The following is an 18,778-nucleotide window of genomic DNA, read 5'->3' on the forward strand; positions in this document are numbered from 1 at the left end:
GCGATGGGGAGTGAAGGAATAGTGCATTGATGGGTTGGAATGTCGGAGTCGGTGTAATGTAAAAGTAGTTAGGTTATTTCCTTTCATATTTGCGAGGTTAACAGCCAGCAGGCTGAGGATGGCTGGAAGATGCTATGGTTGCGCGTCTAAATTCACTCTCCTGAGGAAAGAGGCAAGTTCGTGTTCTCCCCAAAACAGGGGGCCTGTTTGTGTAAAACTTTGCACCAATATCTCAGCAGCAATTCACACCAGTTAGTGAACATTCTCCATCTATCTGTCATCGAAGTCGTTGATGTTCTTTTTAGGTTGGTAGAGTTCCAAGGAGTGTTGCGTATAGTTGTGGTCGCTGCAATATAGGAAGGACGTGGAATCATTGGAAAGGGTGCATAGGCAATTTGACGTTTTGGACAAAAGCCCTTCATCAGGAATGGAGGAAGATCGCCTCATCTTCCACCTCGGAACCCTCCAACCCCATGGCATCAATGTAGATTTCACCACTTTCCTCATTTCCCCTCCCCCCACCTTACCCCAATTCCAACCTTGCAGCTCAGTACCATGCATATGACCCATTCCATCTTCCTTCCCAACTATCTGCTCCACCCTCCCCTCTGACCTATCACCTTTATCGCTACCTTTGCCCCCTCCCACTCCCATTTATCTCTCCACCCCTGAGGGTCCCAGCCTCATTTCCAATGAAGGGCTTTGGCTGAAATGTTGATTTTCCTGTTCCTCGGATGCTGCCTGACCAGCTGTGCTTTTCCAGCACCACACTCTTAGCTCTAATCTCCAGCATCTGCAGTACTCACTTTTGCCTGCAGAGGAGATTTACCAGGATGTTACCTGTATGGAGGGAAGGTCTTATGAGGGACTTGAGACTGTTTTCCTTAGAGAGGAGAAAGTTAAGAGGTGACTTAATAGAGATGTACAAGATGATTAGAGGATTAGCTAGGGTAGACAGTGACAGCCTTTTTCCTTGGATGGTGATGGCTAGTACAAGGGGATGTAGCTTTAAATTGAAGGGTGATAGAAAAAGGACAGATGTTAGAGGTGTGGAATACACTGCCTGCAACAGTAGTGAACCTACCAACATTAAGGGCATTTAAATGGTCATTGGATAAACATATGGATGGTAATGGAATAGTGTAGGTTAACTGGTGCAACATCAAGGGATGAAGGGCTGTTCTATGATACTGTGTGAATTCGACCATATTTATTTAACAGGGTACTTATATTGTGGAAAATAATCGATTTATCCTGACTGAAAATGCTGCAATATTATGATGCATGTTCTTATTTAATTTGATCAAATGGAAATAAACTGTTTCAAAATTCTGTGTGCTAGGGTAAATCGTTGGGGATGGAGGTGGATGGGTATGTCAGCCAAGATGGGCATGGTTAAGTTTGGGATGTTTGAGACTAATATGCTACTAATATGCTATTTGAACACTTGAGGCTAGAGCTGTCAAAAACATAGTTCCAGTTGGGTTGGATTTTCATAGAGGTGAAAACCAACAGTTTTGATGAATCGATTACCCTAAAGCTGGCCTGCCGTTTGAACATTGCATGAGGATTTCTCAAGGCTTGGGTGACTGGCTGGAGAAGGGAAGGAAAACTGATCGAGATATATCGTAGAATGGAAAGTAATGTCCTTGATTTGCTTGATATGATGAACAATCTTAAATCTTGTGAGGTGTTTAAATCTGTGTTTATTTAGGTGATAACTGTAACACTTAAGAATATTATACTTCATTAATTAAATGCACTGTTTGTCTGGTCCTGAACCACAACCAGAAAATGGATGCTTCAACTATACAGTTTGTTGTTTTAGTGCAGCAGCTGAGATTTTGAAAGGGGAATAAGCCCCTCCCTTCCTGGTTACCTCTGATAGAAAGTCCAAAAGAGTAGGGATTAGCAACCAAAAGAGAAAATGGAAAATCTCAGCAGGTCTGGCAGCATCTGTAAGGGGAGAAAAGAGCTGATGTTTCAAGTCTAACTGATCCTTTATCTAAGCTGAGTAGGTATTAGCTGTGGGTGGGACTGGGATTCATAGAATCTCACTGGGATCAGAATCAGCTGTGGTGTTCTTCAAAACACATCAGGTGAACCTGAGGAAGTAAATTTCTACTTTCCATGGCTAAATCAAAACTTTAAAAAAAGCTAAATGTTTGTTTATCTGATCTGGTATTTTCGTTGAGTCAGGTTTACTGCATGGAAAGAGGCACTTTGACCCAACTTGTATATGCCACCTGGTTTTCACAATTAAACTAGTCCCATTTGCCTGCATCTCATCCATTTCCCTCCACATCTATAACATCCGTATGTCTGTCCAAATGTTTCTTAAATGATGAAATTGTATTCACTTCCACCACTATCTCTCGCAGCCCGTTCTAGGCACTCTCCGGAAGCTTTTGTATTTCTCCCATTAAACCTATGCCCTCTAGTTTTAGACTCCCCTGCCAAGGGGAAAGGCTGTTGACGATCTACCTTATCTACACCTCCCATGATTTTGTAGACTTCTATAAGGTCACCCCTCAGATACCTATGCTCCAGGCGATTTAAAAAAAAATCCCAACCTATCCAGCCTTTCCCTTTAACTCTAAACTTTCCTTTGTATGCAAACTCTGAGGAAGGGTCGCTGGACCTGAAATGTTAACTGTTATTTCTCTCCACAGATGCTGCCAGACCTGCTGAGCTTTTGCAGCAATTTGTTTTTGTTGTCATAAATATTCTCTGACAGAGTGATGCAAGTTGAAGCTGTGAGCTGTTTAAGGCTGCCTATACAAAAACTTCATCCAGACTAATAGTACAACCGTCTATACACTGAATTGGAAAATCATGCCTTTTTTTATATACTCATCAGATTAGTTAAAAAACATTAAATGAAATATCACCAGTTTGAAATGATCAGGCTTCTTCACTTCAGGAGTCCATAGAAAAGCAATCATCGTGATAACCTTCAGTTGTCAAGTTTCTCCTTAACTCTGATGACTCCAACCAGAACGTTATGGTTGAATTTGCCGAGGTGTCCCATAATACCAAAGCAGTCAAATCGATACAAACACAAACCGGTACCTGTGCAAAACTGTCCCAACTTCATTAGGAACAAATTTACAATAAACTTTAATACTAAACATACTATTTTTAATGCTATTTGGCCGCTTATGTTTACGATACTTCCCAAGTCTCTTGTAAATGTATATAGTGTCTCTGTCTCTGGGTCTGTGAACCTGCTTTCTCTTGCGCTCTCTGTTCTATCTGGATGGTCAGCTGGTCTCCTTGGAAAGCCTCAAGATTCCAAGAGAGGTCTGCAGGTGAACTCTGTGTTTTTATACCTTTTTAGATTTATTTTTCCTGGTAATTTCCATAGTTCTAGCCAATCAGGGAGGTACGCTTAATAGTTTGAAACAGAATCAATCATTTGGATGGCATGAAACTGTACATTTCTTTTTTCAGCAGGACCAGACTTCTGTTTGGTCCCTCCTTTGTTTGGTGGATAAGTTGTTACGGGCATGTCTGTCCAGGAAAATATTGCCTTTTACAGTAAGCTAATGTCACTAGCATCTGGCTACTGTTTGCACGGTGTCTGGTGTGTGAGTTTTGTGATTTCAGAGTTTAACTTGGCTAATGCACCCAGCATCCCTTGCTGTTTGGCCAAGTTAGCAATCAATCTGTGTTTTTGCAGCCTGAAGGTTTCTACACTTCCAGTATAAATTATCTTTGTTAAACATAAAGAAGATATTGGTGGATCATGTAGCTTGCCTGAAACAAACAACCTCTGGTCTTCCTGAGTCTGTGAATTGAATCCCTGTCTTTGAAAACCTGATGAATGCATCCGTGCCTGGTTCTTTTTAATCTGTGTTTACAAACCAAGACTTTTGGTCTGAGGACCTCACTGGGGGTGTGCAAGGCAAAACACCTCCAGAAACATTGGAATGAAGACAGCAAAACAATTTTCTAATTGTCAATCAACCTTTATTTTGAGGGACAATAACAAAAGCCTGGCCTTTCCTAGAAAAATGTGTGAATTTTCAACTTTAAACAATTTTATTGTTCTAGCAGGTGGGACTAGTTTCGGTTGGGTTATCTGGTTAGCATGGACAAGTTGGACCAAAGGGTCTGTTTCCCTGATGTATATCTCTATGACTCTAAGCTGTAACCTTGAAATAAATTGTTTCCTCAATTTTCTCTAGAACATTGCCACATATTGTAATTTTTCACAATGCCGATTTAAAATAAAGCCAGTGTATGGACTGTCTGCTCTGTACTGTTGGAATATTGACATTAATTCAAAAAAGGTTGACAGGAAGCAAGAGTTGCAGAAAGAGGAATTGTCAGTAGGCAAGTGAAGGTGTTGACATACATAGTGTAAAACAGCTTTGATAGCTTTAAGCTATCCAGGAATACTGTAAAATACTGGTACAACTGATGATCAGACACAGCAATATTCAGTTGTTGAGAAACCAAAAGATTAGTGCAGAATAAGACCCTTTTGCTTTTCACTTTCTCCTCTATCTAGTATTCCCCCAACATCTTGCCCTATTCTTTCCTCCCTTCTAATTCACCCCATTACAATGCAGTTGTATTGAGGTATTCTTGCACCTCCAGAACCTGCTTCAATTTACCCTTCTGCAATGTTATACTTGTATGTGACAATGCCAACCTTTCCTGAAGGTGTTCTTTTTTTCTTGAGGAGGAAAACCTATAAAGCAGGTAACAATGTACTGAGCTTAATCTTTTTCTCAGCACTTGACAGATTTCTTCTTTACACTAATTGTCTTTCATATTTGCAAAGATTCTATTGAGTGACAAATTTATTATTAAGATTGGTGAAATTTTATTTCTCCCAAGCTTTCAGTCGTCTGTCAAGACTCGGTAGGTAACTTATTTGCACAATTGTTTCAGTATTCTTTTGCATTTGATTGGTGCGGATGCTAGTTCATCTAGTCACTTCTGTCTACTGAAATCGTCAACCGCCTAAGAAGTGTTCGGTGTCCATCTGAGGACGAGGCAAGTGAAGGCACTCTGTTAGGTCATATGCCACATAAGTGTAACAATGGTTGGTATTGTCCTGGATGAAACAACAGTGTGACACAGAAGATGGAGCATTTAGGTCAGTGCTCTCATGTTCCTATATACACCCAAATTACTTGGCTGCTGTGTTAATATCAAGCAGGACCAGTTTGGTGCATGTGTGTAATTTGTGAAACACATTTATTCTCTAACAGGCCTTGCACACAGTATAATACAACATCTAGGTATCTTTCATGTACATTTCAACCAGTGTTGTGTGGTGGTCCACTTGTTGACAATTGCTTGTTGACATTGCATCATTGAGCTCCCACTGCTGTATGGGTCGCTTTGGAGTATCAAAATAAGAAAGTCTTGCTATAAATATAGAAGTCAGTCCATACCTGGAATACTGTGAATAATCTTTGTCCCTTCCTCAAAGGGAAGACAGAGTAGAATTGGATACAGTCCAGAGATGGTTAACAACATTGATCCAGCATATGGAGGAGTTTTCGTAAGAGGAAGAGTTTGAGTATGTTTGGCTTGTACTCATTTGAATTTGGAAAAAAACGTGGTGACTTTATCAAAATGTATAAGGCGGCTTGACAGGATAGCTGCTGGGAGATTGTTTCCCCTGGGGAGAGTCGAGGACAAGAGCTATAATCTCAGTAAAGGATTGTCTAGTTAAGGCAGAGATGAGAAAGGACTTCTTCTCTTAGAGATTAGTATATCTCTGGAATTCTTTACCATGAAGGGTTGTGGAAGCTGGTCCATTCACTATATTTTTAGCTGAGGGAGACTGACTGACTGATTTTTATTTTTAATTAGTAAGGGAATCGAGAGGTATGGGGAAAAAAGCAAGAAAGTGGAGTTGAGAAACACCAAATGAGTCTTGAATCTCACTGAATAATGTAGCAAATTTGATGGGCCAAATGACCTACTTCTGCATTTGGACATTATAGTTCATCTGAGCTGGGAATGTCCCATGTACTGATTGCTTCTCCCTAGATCTGATGGTGTTGTTGGCAGTCACTAAGGATAGGATTCATTACTGCAGAAATGCATGTGGTTGATTATTGAGCTGGAAGTTGCTGTTCAAGCTCACATACTTTAATCAAAACAACCTGTTTATCCAAAACGCACTGACTGAAAATTTTGTCAGTAAGCCAATTTTAAAAACATCGCTTTTTGTTTTGTGGAACTGGGAAAATATTCTGGGCTTAATTTCCATCCTAAACTTCACTTAAACCTGGCATCTTATCACTGGCTGCAGTGGATACGTATTTAATTATTTAAGGTGTATATTAAAATATTTAAACATACTTGTCAACAATCCAACTCCTTTCATCTCTGTAATGTTGTCTTACCCTACATTTACCTCAGCTCAATTTTCTGCAATTCCATTGATATTTATGCAATGCATATTCTTAGCTCTTCTGCATCACTGATTTTAATTGCTCCATAATTGGGGCCGTGTCTTTAGTTGCCAAGGGCTTGAGCTAATGTATTCCCTCCCTACCCTGCTTAAAGCCATCTTTAAAATCCTCTCAGTTCCATGTACACCCCTGCTGCTTAATTTTCCTTGACTAACAAGAATCTACCACATTCTGGTTCAAAATTAATGATTTACTGTTTGCAGAAGTGTTCCAAACTTTATTACCATTTGCGTGAAGAAATGTTTTCTAATTTTCACTTCTGCTTCCAAGTTTGAGATTACATCTTCTGCTGCTATATTTCCCAACTAAAGGAAATCATTTCTTCCAGTCAGACCTATCTATTCTGTTTAATAATTGAATGTTTTGATCAAATCTTCCTTTAACCTCTAAGTTCCAGGGAATTACAACACTAGGATATTTAACCTCTCCTTCTAGCTGAACTCTCAGTTGTAATATCTTTCCAGTAAACGTACACTGTAGTCCTTTTGAGGCCATTTTATCCTGTATAAGATGTGGAGCACAGAATTGCTCAGTTTTCCAGGTACGATCAGACCAGAGCTTTGTGCAGCTGACATATGATTTCTACTTCCTTGTATTCTGTTGCCCTCTTAATAAATGCCAGTATTCTCTTCACTTTTTAAAATTGTTTTCTGTACTGGCTTGTGATATTTTTATAGGTAAAAACAATGACTGCAGATGCTGGAAACCAGATTCTGGATTAGTAGTGCTGGAAGAGCACAGCAGTTCAGGCAGCATCCGAGGAGCAGTGATATTTTTATTATGAATACCTTGACATTGAAGACTCTTTGACCTTCACTGTTTCTAGCTTTCCACCATTAAGAAAACATCCTGTTCCATTTTTTTTTGGGTTCAAGTTGGATGACCTGACGTTGAAATCAATCTACTACAGCTTTGCTTATTCAATTTTTAAATATAACTATACACTTACGATAGTGCCTATCTTTGTCATTGATAAAATATCCCATTACAATTTGTGTTAAATTTCACCTGCCACTTGCCCACCCATTCAACCAACCTATTTATGGGTCATAATGCTTACAAGTCCATTAATTTTGAAATGTAAATTAAAATACATGTAAATATTACAGATGAAGGAATGATCCGCCCCATCACCTCCCCACACCACACCACCCCTCGCCTCTCTCTCCCCCCACCCCTGACCCACCAACCACCTTCCCCAGGTTTGAAAATCAACCATTCACCACTGCTTTTTCCGAGAGATTTCCAGATTTTGTAATTTTGTTGCCATTGTTCCTTCAACATTGTTGTGCAGCCTGTTTTATTTAAAATCAATCATTTTGCTATTTTATTGTCAGTTTATGTACAGCTGTGCTTTAGATCCTTGATGGATACAGCATCGCATAAATCCTGTACCTAATAGCTTTAGAGAGCAAGTTACTGCTGAACTTTGTACACACCATGCCACTGTTTCAGTCAGAATGTGTCACTTTACCTCAACTAACACCTTGTTTGGTTAGCCATTAGGAATCAGTGTTATTCTTGTCTTTGTAGACAAAAGCACATCTCCTATCCAGGCAAATTCTATTTCATATTGGCAATGAACACTTTGAATCTTGAGTGGGATAGCGAGCCTTCTCTGAATTTGAAGGCCTCGTTTATAGCCTGTAAACACAGCTTTGCACCACAAGCTAGCCGGCATTGAAAGAGTGCTCTGGGCAGCTGGATTGCCTGGCCAAATAGCCAGTGTGTTTGGAGGTTCCATATACACATTGGCCACATTTTTATCATCAGACCTCTCTATTATCTCATTGGAAAACTCAATCAAATTAATCAGTCATGATTTACTTATTATAATTCTGTTCTGGCTTTCTTTGATCCACATTTGTCTAAGTGACTATTAATTTTGACCTTTTATTAGTATTTCTGAAAGCTTTGCCTCCACCAGGGTTAAACTGACTGGCTGCTGTTGCTGGGTTTATCCTAGCACCTTTCCGGAATGAGGACATAATATTTGCAATGTTCCAGTTATCTGATACCATCCCTCTAAATGAGGTCCTAGTGACTTATCTAATGTATTTTTCTTTTTAAATTTTGGCAGCTTGGGTGCAAGAACTGCGGCCATGCGTATTGTTCATCATGTCTCAGCTATAGCACCTTGGTCCCTCGTTGTGGGAATACACAGCAAAAGGTCTGCAGGCAGTGCCATGGAACCCTCACAAGGTATTCACGAGTTACTGAGATCATACGTGTGTAGTAGCATGAGCCACATCTCTCCATAACAATATAAAACCTGAACAATAAAGGAAGTTAATCAACTATTCTCATTCATGGTGACACTAGAGCACAACCTTATGGTGACACAGCAGAATAGTGAGACACAAAGAGAGGACTGAGAAATAAGTTGTGTAAATATCTGAAGAAGAGTCATTTTGGACTTGAATCATTAACTCTATTCTCTCTCCACAGATGCTGCCAAACCTGCTGAGTTCTCCAGCACTCTGTGTTTCAGATTTCCAGCATCCACAGTATTTTGTATTTATGTATGTTGGTGTGCTGGAAGGTAAAGTTGAGCTAATAACCTCCTATCTCTTTCCTGTTTAGCACAGACAGGACAGAACAAGAAATGAAATAATGTAGTTTAGCTTGTTGGTACTTAAGTTACAATTTTGTCTCTATCACCCAACTATCCAAATAGTTGCAGATGAATGATAAATGGTGGATTTTACATTACAGCAGCATGACTATGTGAATATATTATTGCTGGCTTATGTTGGTACCTGTTATAATCAGGCTAGCTGTGTTTTTGATTGATGCTTCAGTATGTTCCAACTGTTCTATAGGTTCCAATCATGTCTTTATGCAGTGAAAGGGGAGACATTGCTTGGCAGGCACAGAAGGTTAGCTTTGTTCTGTGATTTCACCCTTTGGACTCAGCAGTAGTACATAAGATATGAAGATGCAAAAATGGAGCAGCGAGAATCTTTGAAGAAAATATTTGTTTGTTCTTTCACAGATCTGGGAAACAGGATAATGCTGCAAAATGGTCTCCACCAGAGAATTACAAAAAGTGAGTAGTTGATTGACAATTCTACACTGGCAAATTGTGTTTGTTACTGTCAAGGTATGAGTTCCATCACCACCATTGTGGAACTTGAACTGAACAACCTTGATAGAAACGAAATTAGGAACATCTGAAAGAGAAAACTGGTTTGCTGATTGAAGGAGCAGTAATACGTGATTTAATACATATTCACTGCTTAGTTATCTTCTGGCTGATCTGTACCTCCTGTTACCTACTTTTTAATCTAAATCCCTGTCTAAGATTTTTAAATGGAATTGGAAACTGATGAGGGTTGGAACTCAGCAACATGTGAATGCCGAAATTTTAAAGTTTCCCTGAGTTTAACATGTAGAATTTGTCCTGCATTTGTCTGTCCCTCCTGTGTTTAAAGTGGTACAATGCTAATGTTGATTTGTGTCTCTTTTTGTATGTGTTTCACTGTGTGTGTATGTGGGTGTGTGTCTATCCCTGCCTGCCGTGGGACACACTTTGTCTTGGATAGAAGTTGGAACGAATGAAAGAGTGATGAACAAAGGCTCAGAATCTCATGCTCTTGCTCTTGCTCTCAGTTCCTCTTATGCTTCATGTAATGCTCCCTATGCTACTGCCCAAGTGGTAAATTTTCTTTGAGAAACAGTCAATTCCAGTGAATCTCTCAGGCTGCACAGTTGTTTCATTCTTTGAACAATGTCTTTGGAGAAATGGAGCAATTTTGTCCGGTCACTTTCATCTGATTACTTTTGAGATATGAGCAGAAGGAGATTAACATACCTAGTGCTAGTCTCACCACTTCCATTTTTAATTTCTTTTCAGAGAAGATTACAAATTCATAGAATCCCTACAGTATGGAAAGAGGGTATTTGGCCCAACAAGTCCACAGCGACTCTCTGAGGAGCATTCCATCCAGATCCTCACTTTCCCCTCCTTCCCCTGCTCACCCGTCTCCCTTCAGAAAAAAAAGTCCCTGTAACCCTGCATGTCCTATGGTTAATCCACCTAACCTACATGTCTCTGGACGCTGTGGGCAATTTAGCATGGCCAATCCACCTAACCTGCACATCTTTAGATTGTGTGAGGAAACTGGAGCACCCAGAGGAAACTCATGCAGAGATGGGGAGAATTTGCAAACTCCGTGGTGTCTTACTGGGACTGAAATTGAGCCTGGGTCCCTGTGAGGCAGCAGCACGAACCACTGGCCACCGTGCTGCCCTAAATTGTTACACTGTAACAAATTCACCTTGTCTCCTTACAAAATGGTTTACTTGGAGTTGCCTGAATAGAGTTGCAATGGAGATACTCAATTTAATGTGTATAATTTCAAGAATACTGCCCAAAGACAAATAACTGTGGGTTAGATAACTACAAATAACTATAAAAATACCTTAGAGGAAATAAAAATATTTCTTTACATGAGCATCTTCCCCCACTCTGCGGGACCTCAGTAACAATTGCAATCCTCTCCACACAAGCCATGTGTGTGCATTCTCAGAACAACTGTTAACAACTTCCACAAATAAAACTCGCCTTTTGAAAATGCAGGAATGTATGAACGGAAACCGCTACTGATGTGCTTCTCAATGCAATTAATATACTTATGTAGCCCCATAATGCTTTCTTCTGGGTCTCTAATCTAGGCGAGTAGCTGCTCTGGAGGCTAAACAACAGGAACAAACAGCAGCAAACAAAGCGGGTAGTCACACACCAAACATGAAGTATCTAGGTCTATCAAAAGAGGACCGAGCCATTGCTGAGCGACTGGAGAAGTTAAAGGAAGAAACCAAACTGAGTGAGTGATCATTTTTAATCAGAACAATTTCACTGCATACAATAGAAGTCGAGGAAGCAGGGAGTGGGGATAAAAGGGTCCTTCTCTGGATGGCAACTAGTGACAAGTGGTGTTCTGCAAGGGTCAGTGTTGGGATCGTAACTTTTCACTTTATACATTAAGGATCTGTATGAAAGAGCTGAGGACATTCTGGATAGGTAGAGGGACAGGTCGCATTGAGGAGGCGGGGAGGTTGCAGAAAGATTTGGACAGTGCGCCAAGATGGAATTCAACGTGGGAAAGTGTGAGATCATGCACTTTGATAGAAAGAATAGAGGCATGGACTATTTTCTAAATGGGGAGAAAATTCAGAAGTCTGAAGTGCAAGGAGACTTGGGAGTTCTATTCCAGGATTCTCTAAAGGTAAACTTCCAGGTTGAGTCAGTAGTTAGGAAGGCAAATGCAATGATAACATTTATTTTGAGAGGACTTGAATATAAAAGCAGGGATATCTTCTAAGGCTCTTGTCAGATCACATTTGGAGTATTGTGCAGAGTTTTGGGCCCCATTTCTCAGGAAGGATGTACTGACTCTGAAGCGTGTTCAGAGGAGGTTCACAAGAATGGTTCCGGAAATGAAAAGCTTAACATATAAGGAACATTTGAGGACTCTGGATTTATAGTCGATGGAGTTTAGAAGGATGAAGGGGGATCTAATTGAAACATACAGAATAGTAAATGGCCTGGACAGAGTAGATATTGGAAAGATGTTTCTATTGGTAGGAGAGACTAGGACCTGAGAGCACAGCCTTAGAGTGAAGACCTTTTAGAACAGAGATGAAGAAAAACTTCTTCAGCCAGAGAGTGATGAATCTATGGAATTCATTGTCATAGAAGGCTGTGGAAGCCAGGTCATTGAGTATATTTAAGACTGAGATAAGATAGGTTCTTGAGTATCAAGGGTTACAGGGAGAAAGTGGGAGAATGGGGTTGAGAAACTTATTCCCCATGATTGAATGGAGGAGCAGACTCGATGGGCTGAATGGCTTAATTTCTGCTCCAATGTCTAATGGTCTTTATAGAACTTTTAGTTGAGCCTGGTAAGTAGTCTTGTCTAGGTCTGAGAACAGTCCAGGCCAATATGTACTACTGAAGGAGTTGCATTGCCTGAGGTGTTACAGATCGGAGGCTGAAAAATATTATACACTGTTTAAAATATGAGGATTTTTGAGTGTGTTGTGGTCAACATTGCTTTCCTCAATTCTGGATTAACTGGTTGGTTAGCTCAGTTGGTTGGATGGCTGGTTTGTAATGCACAGTAACACCAATAACATGGGTTCAATTCCTGCACTGGCTGAGGACTGAAGGACTGTTAACCTCTGAGGTGTGATGACCCTCTGGTTAAACCACCACCAGTCATTTCTCTGTAATGGGAGAGTTCACCTATGGTCTCACAGGATCATGATAACATTATGTTTATCTTTAGATTGAGGTTCAGACACATCTCAAATCTGGAAGCCTGTAGTTTTAATATTTACTAATGAAATGTACCCAGTCACTTGTAATTTATATTGGTATAGGTGATTTTGTAAGCAGAATGCAGAATGGTGCAACTTGTTCCCTCTAGGTTGAGGATACATGGGCCTATGCACATGTCATTTTTCGAGCAGATGGGTTAACAAAAATTATTTAACCTACAACACCTGTCATTTATCCTTGCTATTTGTAGAATTTTTCTGGGTACGGACCAGCTAGTATTTTGCATTCCGTAACATTAGTGATTATTCTTCAGACTAACTCATTACATATTGAGCAGGAGACATTGTGGTTTATGATACAAGCCATTTTTCTTGTTTGAATTGGATATGGCAGCGAGAGATGATGAATTCAAAACATGTGAGTCATGAGTATCACTGTTCCTGATTTCTGCTTTCACTGTGTCCCCAAACTGTCTTGGGCCAATTGGAGACTTACATTTACACTCCCCCAGTGATAACTTGTGGGAACCGGTGAAGGGACGCAATTTGTGTCCTTTACATGACAAATCAGCGATGTTGCTTACCTGCTGTGTTTGCTGGGAAACAATCACAGCATCCAACACGTGGGAAAAGTAGTTAGTAGTCTGGAAGAATAGAAAACACCTCGGTGTGTAATGCAACTATCTCGTCATCCTTCAAGGTTTTGCAATGTATATAATTACAAAGTTCCTGAAAGTACCATCCCCAACAGCGGTGAATAAATCTAGAACATTCAATTTTTTTTTTGGAATTGGTTGTTCCCAGTGGTAAAAAGCTGGGTAACTGGACAAAACACACGGGAAGTAATTTCCTGAAGAATTCGTGCCAAGGTGAAATTTGCTTTTGTCACAGAAGTTGTTGCAACCTGATTTGCAATGTTTGAGTGGAGGGTAGAAGCAAACTCAATAATACCTTTCTGAAAGGGGAGAATTTGCAATGTGTTCAAGGAAGTTACCTTGGAGCAATCGGCAAATTAAAGTTGCCTGCTGTTAATTAAACCAAACACCCAGAAAAACTAAACACCCACCCTCGCCTCGTAAATCTGTTAAAATATGAGTGGTAGAGAACTCCCAAATTTGAAGACAATAATATCAATTCATGTTTTTAACTCTGAAAGTGAACATTAAACAACAATTAATCACAACTCTAAGACCCCCCTCCCTTTCTCTTAACTGCTTATTATCTGCCTCAAACACCATAACAATACACTGTTCCAATTAGACCCTTATTAAAATTACATCGTTAATTTCAAAACCACACAGCCATTGTTGTCATCAGTGTCTTTCTTCTTCTGGCTGAAGATTTCCCTGGGTTGTCATCTTTCTTCCATGTGGCAAAGTCCTGATGTCTAGTTTGTTTGGTGCTTTTGGCAAGCGATGAAGCTGACTCTCATCATCTTGGGACTGGCACAGACAGTGAAATGTTTTAAAATGTAGTCACTGTTGTAACATTTACAAATCACCCTGAAATTCCCTTCATTCAAATTGAATCAACCCTTAAGCTGGAACATTTTGCTGACAGTGTCTGGAAAAATGTTCTTCTTTGCTGTGATTTTTACAAAATTCAAGAATAGCAATCAGGAGAAACAAAATTGAATATGTTCATGATATGAAAACTTACAGATGATCCATTTGGACTGGTCCTCACCTAGAATGCCAAAAATGTTGCAACCCTTAGATAGGGAATGGATTGGATCACTCCCTGGTTCCCCGTTGCTTTCCATGCCATAACATGTTCCTTTTTGTTGCAGAATCTATACCTTCTCAGCAGGAGATTGAAATGCGATTGGCCGCACTAAAGAAGGACCCTCAGCGACCTATACTCTCCACAGCAGAGATGGAGGACAGATTAGCTCTGTTAAAGGGTCAGCCACCACCTTCAAAAGCACCCAGACCTGTAAGGACCTAGTCTTTTCTTCCACTGTTCTAAAAAATTACAAACAGGAATTGCTTTGAGTCTGGAATGAATTCTGTTAGAGACCGAATGGAAACAGTGTGATATAATTGTGTGAACGTTGTGAAATGTCCACAAATACCATTGCCTTTGATCATTTTCTGAAGTTTTGCTTATTGGAGTAGTGGAAAATGCATTGCAAGCTATGAATTGTTAATGTTTTTGCTTCAGTGTTATAAAGATTAGTTCAGAAAAATGAATTTCCTTCAACTTAAAAAATCACATTACTTAATTTTCTAAATTGTTAAATTTCCTGAGTAATTGAGGCAAAATTTAACAAATGCTTTCTTAGTTTTGATTAAACATGGATGTGACAAGTTTGTCCTTCATAAATAGCAAGTCTGATAAGAGTTGAGTCCAAAGCCAAGTTCTTGTAGGTTTCAGAACTTCTTACTGGTGGCAAAATCTCCAGATTCTGTCAACTTCTAAGTATAGCCTTGCTTCTTGTGTCAAACCTTTGAGCGGTAAACACAGAAAATGCTGGAGAAACTCAGCAGGTCTGGCAGCATTTGTGCAGAGAAACAGGAGTTAATGCTAAAATGCTAGTTTCTTCAGCATTTTGTTTTCCTTAGTTTTCCAGTATTACAATATTTTGGTTTTATTTAACCTTAGAGAGATTCTTTTCTTAAATAACTTAGTATGACATTCATTTGTTTACCTTTGTTACTAATAATATATTCTATTTTGCGCTGAGGTTTTATTGTCATTGGTCAGAAATAGCTCCTGAACTTCTGCAGTATTTGCCTGTTTCCCAGTCCAAGCATCCTTTGGACTATCCTGGATTAGAATCATAGAGTTGAACAGCACTGAAACAGACCCTTTGATCCAGATCATCCATACTGATCAGATATCCTAAATTAATCTAGTCCTGTTTGCCAGAATTTAGCCCGTATCCCTTTTAAACATTTCCTGTTCATGTAACCATCCAGATTATCAGGTTAATGCTGACTGAGCAGTTGTATATCAAGGACTGGGTTAAGAATGTTCATTTTCACACAAAGTTCTTCAATCGTAATTCATAATGAGGCTTTCATCCCAGCAGCCTAAATAGAGGCCAGTTTCACAACAATGAAGGCTTTGCCTACCATATCCCAAGTTCACTTTCTTAGCTGTCTGCAAATTCCAGTTGCAAGTTAAGCTGAAGTCTGTTTGTTTATTTTTACTGTTGTAGAGTTATCAGGGTCCTGATACTAGGACTCAGACGGAACAAGTCAATGACCTCTTCAAACAAATGTCAGAAGAAGCAGCCTTAGATCAAAAGTACGGCCCTGGTCTTGAAGGCAAGTTTTAAGAAAAATCTTCTGTTCGGTCTTTTCCTGTGCCTTTCTTTTGAGTTTCTTGAATTCCAAAAGTTTGAGGGCATCAATGAAATGGCCACTCATAAAACCAGTGAGGATGCAGGAAAAAGTTCTTTAACAAGGGAACACTCAAGATTGTCAAAGATGCTGCCATGGGGGTATTTGAACTGGTTAGCTTGGAGTGCTTAATAGGCAGCAAGGTGTTGTGAATGAGGGATAAAACAATGAAAAATCAGGCTGTAGTAAGTGGGAGGAGGTTTCCAGGAATAGAACTGTTGGACTGTTGCTTACTGGTGCTCTCTAGTCTTTCACGAATTCATTTCAAGAATCCTTTCTCTGTACAAGTTTTGTTTAAAAAAATTCTTTATTAATCTTAATATTCTCTGCTTGCGAATATGACCAAGGCAGATTGCTATATTCCCTGTCTGAAATTAAGAGAAGCATGAAGAAAGAGCCAGTTTATTCTTGTTGAATGCAAAGAAAAACTGAGCCTAGTTCTCTTAATTGGGACAGTGGAGTTTCACACCCCACCCTCTTTCCCAATGCTCCATGCTGTTGCATGTTAATTGATGCACCATTCTGTCCTAATTCTCCCTGTAGATATTATTTTTCATCATTTAATTCCCTTATTGAATGTGTTAGCATACTTACTAGCAATGTCACAGGTGCGAGCAGTCACTGGTCATTATTCATTGTGAATGGCAACTATTTTTCACCAGTGAGCAGCAGTCATCATTGTTGTGTGATTTTCTGTGTCTGTTGTTGAGTGGCTGTTAGAAGCTGGAGGCCTAGTTAGTTAGTTCTTGTTATTATCCTGACCACAGGAATTATTATGTCTAGTTGCAGGGTTCCATTTATTGCCTTTTTCTTTTATCAATTAACTGGCACAGACTGAAATAAAACTTGAGTCTCTTCTGGGTTGTATAGCTCAATACTTAACCAGGCAATATATTTTCACATGGGAAAACTTCTAATTTCCTGTAATTCTTTTAATTGGCCATTGTGAAACAAGGCACGTGCAATGTTGCACATGTAATATGAACAAAGGAATGGGAATACATTGCCTGCATGTGTTTGTGATCAATTTCTCAATCTATTGTGGTGCAATAAGGAGAGACATATCGGCACAAAGTTTTAGGTGCACTGTTCCTAACTATCCTTTTGTAGCCGAGAACTTGCCCTGCAGAAAGTTGAATATTTGTCATAACTGGACTTCTGTGCTGAGATTCCTTTACCATTCAGTAAATGTTAAGGGAGGATGCCACTGGGAATCAAAATGTTTGTGTAATCACGGAGAAAAACCAAAGGATGCTGCAAATCCTTTCAGACCTATTATGTTGATTGAACTGTTGACCCAAATCAGAGGAACCTCGATTATCCAAAGGACATGGGCAAGCAGTATTTAGTTTGGTTAATCAAATTCCGGATAATCGAACACCGGATAACATTGTTTAGCCGAGCATCGGGACCTTGCGATCTTGCCGGCTAATCCGACATTCGGATAATTGAATGCTGGATGATCGAGGTTCTTCTATAAACTGCTTCTGCCTTTTTTCCTGTAGGCAGGTGCACTGGGTATATTGGTACTAAGTTTCACTTACATGTCTGATTTCAGGGCACTCTGCATTGGGTTCACAATTGGTTGCACAATTCCCATGTAGTGCCTGAACATCAGTAAGAAAAACTCCACATATACAGTTCTGTTCATGTAGTATCTTGCTTGGACAATGTGAACCTTGTCTACATCACTCAGCATTGTGAACATTGACCTCAATAGTCATTCATTAACAAAAACATGAAACAAATGCCTTAATTGCCTTTGGTCACCAGCTTTCCCATTGAGTTGTATGATTACTCGAATGACCTGTTTAAAACAGCCATATTGACCTGTGTTGAACCCTCTGTGGGTTGTGGTTGGATGCTGCAATTGTATCCCCACCTTCATTAAATCCTGATGGTGACCTATTAAACCCTGCTAAAAAGGACATTTACCTGAGTGCTCAGTGAGGATAGTACCTTTTGACTTTAATGACTATTGCAGCAGAAGTGTGTGCACATGCCCATATTTGAACCTTATGTGACAACTGTGTTGGCTGAAAGTCACAGATTCTACACAGGCTAACACACTTGTCCAAAATCTCTAAGCAACATTTATGTTTGATTATAGATGGTGAGATGAATGACCTGAATAAAGGAATTGATCCCCGTAATTTCAACAATGCAGCCGACAATAACACCAAAAGCTTTGAGGAAGAGAAGAGTAATCTGCTGGACCAGGCAACAGCGGAGCTGAAGCAGGACAATTTGCACAAGGAGCAAGTTTCAAAGATCTCCCAGAGACTGGCCACACTGAAAGGAGAAGACCCCAAAGCTGGTGAGTGCAGATTGGTTTGGATGAGCTTCTAAAACAAAAAAATTACTCTTTGCGTGTGATTGCTACTGGCAATGCCGTTTCTGTCTCCCTGAGGCTGTGGAAACAGATTTTCTCTTGGGATTGCTGCAATGCTGCAAAGTATTTGGAAGGCAGAAGGGTGCGGTTTTTTTGTATCCAGTGACTGAAGCACAGTGAAATGTGGAGGTGCAGGAACAAAGTATTTCCTCTCCCCTGTTCAATTTTCCACAGTGTTCAAGAGCCTATAAAACATGTGTGTTTAGACACTCTATTGACTAGTTATTCTATTGTATAATGTGCACTTTTCTGTAGGTTATCTAATGGTTTTTAGGTGCTGCTTGTCCATTGCTCTCATCTGCAAGAGTTGA

At 39.8% G+C, this 18,778-nt stretch overlaps 1 protein-coding gene, 1 long non-coding RNA gene and 1 pseudogene across 2 annotated transcripts in view; 1 reads left to right on the forward strand and 2 right to left on the reverse strand.

Moving 5' to 3' along the window:
* Positions 1-18,778, forward strand: part of zfyve19 (zinc finger, FYVE domain containing 19) — a 23,699-nt gene continuing 4,921 nt past the window's right edge. The window contains exons 1-7 of the mRNA XM_043698250.2: positions 1-172; positions 8,524-8,645; positions 9,439-9,492; positions 11,121-11,272; positions 14,518-14,663; positions 15,892-16,000; positions 18,186-18,392. Of these exons, the coding sequence (XP_043554185.2) occupies positions 119-172; positions 8,524-8,645; positions 9,439-9,492; positions 11,121-11,272; positions 14,518-14,663; positions 15,892-16,000; positions 18,186-18,392 (844 nt within the window). The 5' untranslated portion in view covers positions 1-118. The remainder of the gene's footprint in view (positions 173-8,523; positions 8,646-9,438; positions 9,493-11,120; positions 11,273-14,517; positions 14,664-15,891; positions 16,001-18,185; positions 18,393-18,778) is intronic.
* Positions 7,662-8,124, reverse strand: LOC122553848 (large ribosomal subunit protein eL33 pseudogene; annotated as a pseudogene).
* Positions 13,857-18,778, reverse strand: part of LOC148149451 (uncharacterized) — a 21,660-nt gene continuing 16,738 nt past the window's right edge. The window contains exon 3 of the long non-coding RNA XR_015757990.1: positions 13,857-14,170. This is a non-coding gene — a long non-coding RNA (uncharacterized LOC148149451). The remainder of the gene's footprint in view (positions 14,171-18,778) is intronic.

Source organism: Chiloscyllium plagiosum, unplaced genomic scaffold (genome assembly GCF_037043375.1).
Source record: "Chiloscyllium plagiosum isolate Xiang-an unplaced genomic scaffold, Cpla_swu_hap1 HiC_scaffold_8, whole genome shotgun sequence".
Classification (NCBI taxonomy): Eukaryota; Metazoa; Chordata; class Chondrichthyes; order Orectolobiformes; family Hemiscylliidae; genus Chiloscyllium; species Chiloscyllium plagiosum.